Source organism: Lactuca saligna, chromosome 7 (assembly GCF_052625555.1).
Source record: "Lactuca saligna cultivar CGN05327 chromosome 7, ASM5262555v1, whole genome shotgun sequence".
In the NCBI taxonomy this organism is placed as follows: Eukaryota; Viridiplantae; Streptophyta; class Magnoliopsida; order Asterales; family Asteraceae; genus Lactuca; species Lactuca saligna.
In genome coordinates, this window is record NC_136423.1 from 148,015,935 (window position 1) to 148,025,956 (window position 10,022).

Consider the following 10,022-nt stretch of genomic DNA (forward strand, 5'->3'; position numbering starts at 1 on the left):
AATATTTTTTTATTAAAATTTCACATAAGATAATATTATATATTAATGTAATATATATTTAATTTATGTTCCCACATATATCATAATCTATTTAATTACAAAAGTATATTATTATAACATTTTTATAGCATAAAAATCATCAAATTCAATAAAGTTATTGATAACCACAAAATCACTCTCTTATTTAAAAAAATAAAAAATAAAAAAATTAGGATTTGCACACGAGTGACTAACACGTGTGGGCAAGAAAATATCTAAGGTACCAAAAAAATATCTTTTCTAACCATGGTTACTTTCTTACTAACTATAGTCACCGATACAAAACCATGGTTACGCTAAGCAACAGGAGCGGCGAGGAGCGCACTGCGCACTCGGAGCAACCTAACAAACCCTAGTCTCTCATCCAAATCGTGCCTATATAACGACCCCATTATCGCCTCTTTCTACAACATCCTCATTTCCCCTTTCAAAGCTTCAAGCTTTTTATCTATTCTCAATTTATTCAGCTCAAAATGGCCTCTGCTGATGTCGAGTACAGATGTTTCGTCGGTGGGCTTGCATGGGCCACCTCAGACCGATCACTTGAAGATGCGTTTTCTCAGTACGGCGAGATCGTCGATTCGAAGGTCCGTTTGTAGCAGAGACGTGATTTGGATCCATGGCGATTCGGTTTTGTTTGACAAATCACTGTTCTGTTACTGTTACTTTACTATGGTTTCTTGATCTGTTACTGTTTCTCTGTTACTTTTTCTGATTACTAATACGGTACGTTCATCCTCTTGAGGTGACGATCGACTGGTTTTAGCGTTTTATGTTTCGTTTTGCTTCCATTTTTCGTAATGCAACGCAATTATTTGATTATTGATTTTTGCGATTTGTGCAGATCATTAACGATCGTGAGACTGGAAGATCCAGGGGATTTGGTTTCGTAACATTCAAGGAGGAGCAATCATTGAGAGACGCCATTGAGGGGATGAATGGTCAGAGCCTTGACGGACGTAACATTACAGTTAACGAGGCCCAATCACGCAGCGGTGGTGGAGGTGGTGGTCGCCGTGAAGGAGGAGGTGGATATGGAGGTGGTCGTCGTGAAGGTGGTGGTGGAGGATATGGAGGCGGTGGTGGAGGATATGGCGGTGGCCGTGACCGTGGATACGGTGGCGGTGACGGTGGATCCCGTTACTCCAGGGGTGGTGGAGAATCTGAAGGAAACTGGAGGAATTAGATTGACAAACATTTAGGTTTTAGTTGATCGGAACCTTGTTTCTTGTTCTATCTGCTATCGTTTTCTTCGTTTTTGATTATCCGGTGATTAATGTGGTTCTGGTGTATTGATCTATGCGAAATTTTATAATGGAATTGGATCGGATTCAGCAGTTACTATGAGTTTTGTTTAATCCATTTTTGAAAATTCGGATTCTTCATCACTATAAATTAAGGAACAGTTACGTATTTTCCATATTAGGATATAACTTAAATCACTAACTCCACTTTTTTCTAATATAAGCTATAATTATATTAAAAATAATCATGTGTTAAGAAAAATAACATAAAATTAAATTAAAAAATTATTATATATTTATGCTTTTTGGAGTAAGGACCAAATTAAAATGATTTCTTTTCCCATGTGTTACGGTAGGTACTTTAAATATTTTAGTGGTAGTGGATTATGATTTTAAGTTGATAGAATCCAATGATACTAATAGCCAATCATTACCATTGTTTGCCATATTTTATTAAGAAAAACATGTTGATTGGATATACATAGAGGTTTATTCAAGATCAACCAAGCTATAACGATATTCTTTAAGAGCATCTCAAATCCATTATTGATCTCCATTTTCTCTTCCATTTTTTCCAGTATCCCTCGCCTCCCAACTCACCTCCATTGTTCCTTCATTTAGGGGTTTTTTCATTATATTCCACAAAATATAGTGCTGTTCATTTCTCGAAATGAACGCATTGTCTGTTTTAGTTTTATATATTTGCAAATTTTAATTTATTTTTACCTATTTAATTTAAATATAATATTTAATACTTATAATATTTTGTTATATATTAAATTATATTAATTAATTATAAATATAATTTTTTTTCATCAAATTCATATAAAAATCTAAATACATATTAATATTTTAAAAAACAATAACGTATTTTATAAAAACTTATAATTAAAAGTATGCATGTCTAATATTTATACAAACATATGTATAATATTTATTTAAAAATGTATGTGTAATATTTTTTATAAATGTATGTATAATATTTATTTATAATTTTATTATAAATATAATATTTTGTACTTAATATTAATGTGATGAAAAAATATAAATTATATATTTATCAAAACTAAATTAGTAGAGTTGTATGTTTGATAATTTATGTAAGTTGGAATAATGAAATATATAAGGAATATATTTTTTGAAGGTAAAAAATGGAATAATAGTGGGGATGAAATAACATTTACCCTATTTTTTACTGTATTTTTTTAGAGAAAAAAAATAAAGGTGGATTGAAGATGATGTAGTGAGAACGTTGGAAGACATAAGTTCTTATTGCTTGGGTATGGTTAAGGTTGTTATTTAACTAGTTGAATTGGACACCAAGAATTATGTTAAGGAAACATTTATATTTATTGGGTCTTATGTAGAATTTTTTTATTATTTTGAATTTTTCAATAAAGGCTTAAATATTTTTTTGAATAGAAAAGTAAATTAGTTTGGAAAAATGATAATCTTTTATTTTTATTAAAATAAAAAAGAAATCGTTAATTTGTGTACATTTTAAATAATCAAGATTTTTTCTGTTAAATATTTTTAAAACTATAATTTTTTTTCTTAAAATGATTTTTCTAAATAAAAAAAATATGTCTACAGCCATTAGTTAAATATGAATAGTGGATTTATTGAACTTTGTGGGCGTGTTACTTGAAAACCCTTATGAGACTTCCTTTGCCCCCTTGGAACCCGAAGAGTTATAAAAGGCACATGCTAATTGTAAACTACGGACCCTGGATAAATTATTTGTTGGTTCTTGCATCAAGATGATTCAAACATCAAAGTTGTGTGTATGGGGGTTGGGGGATTTTAAAGCATGAAAAAAATGGAAAATCAAAGAACTAACTAAAAACGGAAAATTGTGACTTTTTGGAAATAATAAAAACAATAATAATAATAATAATAATAATAATAATAATAATAAGTCATGAAGTCTGACCCAACATCTAAAATACTGATGGCACAATCTTCTTACGCAATTTTGGGTCTATGAGCGATAGACGGGTCATTGTCAAAAATCTCAATTTTCTGTTTTTCTTGTCCTGTCCGTTCACAATTTCTATCAAGAAACACCTTCTAAATCTCAGATTTTTTTGGCTATTTTTACGTTCCAACATCGTCTCTTAATTCTGTAAGCAACGTTGTCCTGTCTGTTGACTCTGTTCACTATTTTTTCGAATTCTTAAAGTCATTAATTCATTATCTTGTGTTGTAGGGAATGACCTATTAACTTACAACGCCTAAATCATTCACACATGTTTGTGATTTTAGCGTCACCCGACATTTTGGATAATTGGAACTAACATGTAAGCTAAGAGGTGTATTATTTGTACTTGATATTATATGTTAGATGAATGCGGAGTGCATACACATATAAGATCGAATTATAAACCAATACAACACAGTGACAAGGGCCAAGGGGGCCACACCCTCTTGCAGGGTCATTTGGGCAACGCCCCTAGCGGGGTCCAAGGGGCAGATCCCCTAGCAGTGCCCCAAAAGCTCTTCGGAAATTTGAATTAGTTTTATCATGGAAAAACCGGATTCTTTTGGATGATTATGGTAAAATTGACAAATCTCGTCAGTTTTGGAAACCATTGTATATGTCATTGAATTCAAGATTTTCATAACTAATTTAGAAGATAAAACCCTAATCTGTCATGCATATATACAAATCTTCTTTTGAGTCGTATACATAACCTTTTTTCTAAGCTTTTTTTTTCCTTTCAAAAATGAATACATAACTCTCTAACGATTTAGTTTGTGTTTCTGTGCCTAGATACACAAGTGTCGTTTTAGATTATCCTAGACTGAATTTCCCGTAACCCAGACATAGGGTGAAAATATTAGTTCGGAAGGTGAACTTACACAATCCATAAGGAATTCGGTTTTCCACCATCACCTTAATATCTAACCTACAACGCATACATGTCTTATGCATAGATTGACTTGCTGATTTTATGCTCATTTTCTTCGGTTATAAATAAATCGGTTGTTAGTTATTTCCTTTCCTTAGTGGGTAGTTACTATTACTGGTAGAAGTTATCTACTAGTGGCCAATTTTTTTAAATCATTATAAGCCTTGTAAGGCATTGTATGTTTGACTTTTCAATGTTATGCAATAGTAAACGATCCATTCTCCCTATTTTTCCTTGTTGTATGCAAGTGTATGTGTTATGTTAGTATCAATGTTAAAAAACTGGTATAACAACCTAGTTATGTCCATGGTAGACAACCACAAGTTGAAGATAATAACAAATAATATCGTATGTGCAACTTTAGGACTTGTAGGAAGTTGTAAATGGATTCGTGATAAGACAACCAAAGTCTAAAGATAATAACAGTGTCCTATGAAAGCAGAGAGCTAAGGTAGACAATATGATGTTCGTTCTTAAGACAATCATGGAAGAAGAAGTACTTGAGCATTTCAAGGATACTATGAAACTTCTCTTTCTAAAAAAAGGATACTACAAAACTCATAGAAATATGTGACACCTTGGCAATGTTGCTCTCTAGACAAATGGGTTAGAGTTACAAATGCTTGGAAATAAGTTGCTATCTATATTGAAAAAATACCTAAGAATCTCTTAATATTTCACAAGGTGAAGTCAACGCGTAGAGATTTCACAAACTCAGATCTCCAAGAACCAATTGGAGAAACTAGAATTCAAAGGATTATCATCCATGGTTTGGAGATGATTCTAGAACCTTTGTTGCAAAAATTCCAGGTGGCCAGTACAACCATATCTTGTGGAATTTGAGAACCTTTTAGTACTCCAAGAGATTCTACCCAAACAAATGAGTGGTAGTATATAAAAGAATGAAGATGAGGATCTTTATAAACATTAAGGTAAAGGTATTCAAGCCGCATTAAAGTCAGTCGTATCATACAGGAGGGCCATCTAATGGAATATACAATGGAAGAAACAACATGATAGGTTGCTTTAAATGCTACAACTATCATCGAAAGATGCATTTGGCGATAAATTTTCATTTGGAATCTACTGATCAAAGGAATTCAACCACTTCCCAAGAAGAAGCTTGGGATACTGAATCTTTAGTGTATCAATAAGAAGAATATGCCATGACTCTCAGTGCAACATGTGAGAATCTTTACAACAAGATTGACGAATGGATTTTAGATTTTGGTTGTTCAAATCACATAACACTATGATAAGGAAGAATTAAAGCTTCCAGATCCGATCATATCTAAGGAAACAAGGTAGTAGTTATAGCTGAAAGTTCGAAACTTTCCATAGATGTGTTGATCAATAGCGAATTATGCTCTATACATATTTTCTTCTCGATCATAGGCCTTATGATGCATAGTGGATAATTATATTGACATTTTTCTATACTTGTTATATGGATTGGAGTGAGATTACTCATGGAATATATTACTCATCTTGCTTTGATATAGTACGTTTGTGTTTAGATTACATTACATATGTAGTTATCAACTTTAAAATAAAGAATATAATAGTTTTGTTTTTCAATCATGTATATAGGTATATATAAGATCCTATTTAATATTAATAATATGTATAGGTTAAAATGATAATAAAACCGAAAAACAATGATGACTAATATAATAGTTTCATAGATAGAATGAGTATACAAAATATGACTCTCCAAAACAAAGGCATAAGAAACATTTCCCAACCACACTCTCTCTATCTATAAGGTTACAATTTTGGTGCACATTAGTTAGTGACAAATTCTATACCTATTTATAAGAGATAAAGGAATCTTATAAAACATAAGGGGAAGATTTTAGTCTAGCAATAACTTATCATTGTAGAGCATTTCCTGCTCCAATAATCTTCTACTAAATGATTGGAAATGATAAGAGATACAAATACAACGATAGAAGGCTACAATACATAATATCTAAGTAGTAGGTGTGGTACTAAAATGATACACAATGAGAAACAAATACTGAAATATTTATGAAATATGAAGTGTTTGTGATCTTTGAACATGGGCAATGAAATATTTAATCATCAAAGGTCTCCTGCTTCAAAGATACCATCAAAGGTAGAAAATAAGTTCCAAATCAACAAGTTGACCGGTTCCCAATCATAAAATCATATACGAATGTTCAAAAATTTCTCATATATTGTTGATTGATAATGCATTAAAATACAAAAAAACCAGACTAAAGAATGTCACATAGTAAAAGCTTCAAATGCTCTCCTTGATGTGTGAAGGGTCTCAATAAAACATGAGAAAGAAAGTAAAATAAATAGTTTAAAGTCATCTATATTATAATTGAATATGATGTTATGCTTTCTGAAAAATTACACAAAATACTGACAAAACTTCGTTGAAATATCTTTGTTATGTTGAAAAGTTCCTAATATACCTACACTATTAATCCGATACTACTAAAGAGGTCTTCTATTGAGGAAAGTATAGTGGTCTGAGACACTTGGTTTATCAACAATGGTTTTGAAACTACTGGTCTTAGACCTATGATTTGAAAACATATGGTTTGAAGGGTGCAGTCCGAAGACCTAAAGTCCAAAGACCATGATTACTAGCCATAAGTACAAAGATGAAAACCTCTCAAAAGAGAAAAGGTTGATGAAAAACTTTGTTGATCAAAACACACATGATTAGAGAAATGATGAGAATGATATGATTGTTGGATTAATGTCTAAGTCCATAACTATAATTGGTAAGACTTGACCCGACCCGGCATGGTCCATTTGGGTTGCATGGCATCATGCACTTGGATAGACTAAAATGAGAGAAATAACACTTAAGGTTTGTTAATATATTATAAGTTCTAATATATTAATAAGGTTATTTAATTAGTATTGATCAAGAATTAATTTGGAATTAATTAAGTGATCAAAAGGAGACTAATTAAATATATGGGTTGATTGTGTAAATCATTCATTCTTATATATGTGGGCTTGTGATCCAAGATTCCTTATGTTGGACTAAGTCCATGGGGTGACCCATGGATACTCCATGGAGGTTAAAATCCATGGAGCATAAGGAATGGGTAAAGTCATGAGTTACATGGTGTAACCCTAATAGCCACCATATAAAAGAAACCCATGGCTCAAGAAATCGTGACTATGTATGTGTAGGAGGGCTAGACGATTTCATGAAGTGTTCTAATTTCTCTCTAAGTTATTCCAAGTGCTTATGGTGTTGTGTGAACCATTTGAGGTGTCACACTTGGGGCACTAGGCACTCAAGCTTCATGAAGACAAGCACTATCAAAGAGGTATGTATTCTATCTTGTTATATCCATTATTTTGTATGCTAGATTAGGATAATACCTTGGATGTTCATATTTGCATGTATAAAAGAGAAAACATAGATCCAAGGTATTTAGGGTTGCATGTACACTTAGGAGTGTTAGAATGCTCATAACCCAACAGTGGTATCAGAGCCTAGGCTTGTTTTCTTGTTATACTTGCAATAGAAGCTGAAAAATCGAGTTTTGTTGCTGTCTACCCAGCAGACTCGCCGAGTCCACGAAGGGACTCGACGAGTCCAAGGCAAAATGCATCCAACTCGCCGAGTTGTGTTCATGCACTCGACGAGTTGGACCCCAGACAACATATTTTCGAGGTTTTTTGGCTAGAAATGGACTAGGAACATTACCCTAAGTTGTTTTTGAACTTATAAACTTGTTTTTTGATGTGGTAATGTTCATGCTAATCCATTTTCAAAGATAGTTGTTAATAGATTCATGTTTTGTATTAGTTTAAAGGTTAGACTAATTACATGAAAAAGTTTGATTTGAATTATCTTGTTCTTATGAGTTGCTTAGATTAATAGAAAAGTTGAGTGAAAAAGTTGTTTTCAATCCAAATTAATCTAAGAGTTGATTCTAAAATGTGTTTTTGTAACTTGTCCTCAAGTTATATGAAAAGTCACATTTAAGTCTCATAAAACTCATAAAATTGGCAAAGGTTACAAAAATGAAGAGTCTAGTTCTAATTAATTGGAGTTATGACTCCATAATTTGTCCTCAAGTTATGGAGGACCAAGAGTCTCTTCATTAAATAAAATATATATATATATATATATATATATATATATATATATATATATATATATATATATATATATATATATAAATAATGTAACCTTAATTAATTCCATAAGTTATAAAAATAAAGAAAAGTTAATTCTTTTATTAGTTTAAAGTCTTCCATAAGTTATGGAACTTGAAGAGTTTTTTGGATTAAAACTACTTTAAACACATAAGTTATGAAATTAATTAGTTTTGAATAGTTTCAAAACTTGCCCTCAAGTTTTGGAATTTGTAAAGTTTTCTCTTATGAATACTTTAATTCCAAGTTAGCCCTTAGAATTTTAAAAGTTAAAATTCAACCCTTATACTTTATAATATTATAAGTTAATAATATATATATGTATAAGAGTAAAGTCGGTCTTACCGCTAGTACGCCTCATTCACGAAGCCGGTCTATAAGGTGGGTATAAGGTTGTTGCCTATAAAATGGCAACTTAATGGGTGTCCACTTTCACCCACCGCTTGCTTGACTGGTGGAGGGTCGTTAGCTGAACGGGTTTGACAGGACTATTATTCTCCCTTCATTAAAAGTATTAATGATAAATACTAAGTAACTAAACTCTTAATAATACCCAATCTTAGTTACTTAGGAAAATGTGAATAAGGTGCTAATCCATGAAATTACACTTTGCACTTTGTTTAAGTCGGTTAGTGGAGCGTGTGTGGTTAACCGGCACACTAACTCGTATTTAACAAGGTAGGCAAAGGGTAACTTAATGTTTATCATAGTATCGATGGATCGTGTGTGGTTAACCGGCACATCGATTGAGGGATAAACACTTAAGGGTACCAAGTAATTTGCATGGTTACTTCACACCTTGTTTTGTGATCCTCGGCATCCCAGTCACAAAACCTGAAGGGCACACTCGAGATTGAAACATGCCATTGAACAGTTCAATGAATCTCAAAAGATCTAGGAGTTTCAAAAACCAATTAAAACCTAATAATACATTTCGTTTATCTTGGTGGAAATTGGTGAATCGTCATTCACCTACCTTCAAATTGTTTTATATCTTGGATTACGGCATACCTCTTCTAAGTTATAAAATAATTTGTTGGGTCCTAGCTTTAATATTTTCATATTGGGTGTCATATTAAGGACTCAAAGATCAACTATCTTGAATATCTCCCAAAAGGTGTCCGGTTTAGATATTTATGATCTTCCCAAATCTCTTGAAACAAGCTTTCCTAAATGAAGATGATGTCCCATGGAAATCATACTTCTGTCACCTCCTCCAAATTATTCTCCCTACCCCACAAGTTCTTTAAAAGTTTAAAGTCACTCGAGCCCTATTGGCAAGTAAAGGTCTTGGTGTGGTCACATCTTGGAGATGTAGTCACATGTTGACAAGCCGGGAGAGAAGGGTGTCAAAGTCTTGAGAAAGTTGGTGGTTCAATCACTTTCTAAGTCACATAGTGAGTTCCTTTGGGACACCTATGAAATAAACTATGACAAGACCCTTAATGATCTTATCTATTGTTAAGATCAACTTCCTGAAACTTTATGGACATTGACAATGGTGACACTGGAAATACAGAAAAAGCATTCTCTTCCCAATGGAAAGGGATCGGCCATAGTCAACTCGGTTGAACAAATGGTAAAGAGAAAAGCTAAGTCTGTGATAGTACCGTGTACCATTATCAAAGGGTCCATATATTTATATTGCCAAAGAAAGGGTCATTAT

General features: G+C 32.5%; 1 protein-coding gene across 1 annotated transcript; it reads left to right on the forward strand.

Annotated features, from left to right (window-relative positions):
* The first annotated feature begins 391 nt into the window (after positions 1 to 391).
* On the forward strand, positions 392 to 1,380 carry LOC145004847 (glycine-rich RNA-binding protein GRP2A-like). The gene is made up of 2 exons (XM_078963853.1): positions 392 to 626; positions 884 to 1,380. Exons 1-2 carry the CDS (start codon positions 513 to 515, stop codon positions 1,223 to 1,225), a joined length of 456 nt encoding a protein of 151 aa, XP_078819979.1. The 5' UTR covers positions 392 to 512; the 3' UTR covers positions 1,226 to 1,380.
* The last annotated feature ends 8,642 nt before the right edge of the window (positions 1,381 to 10,022 follow it).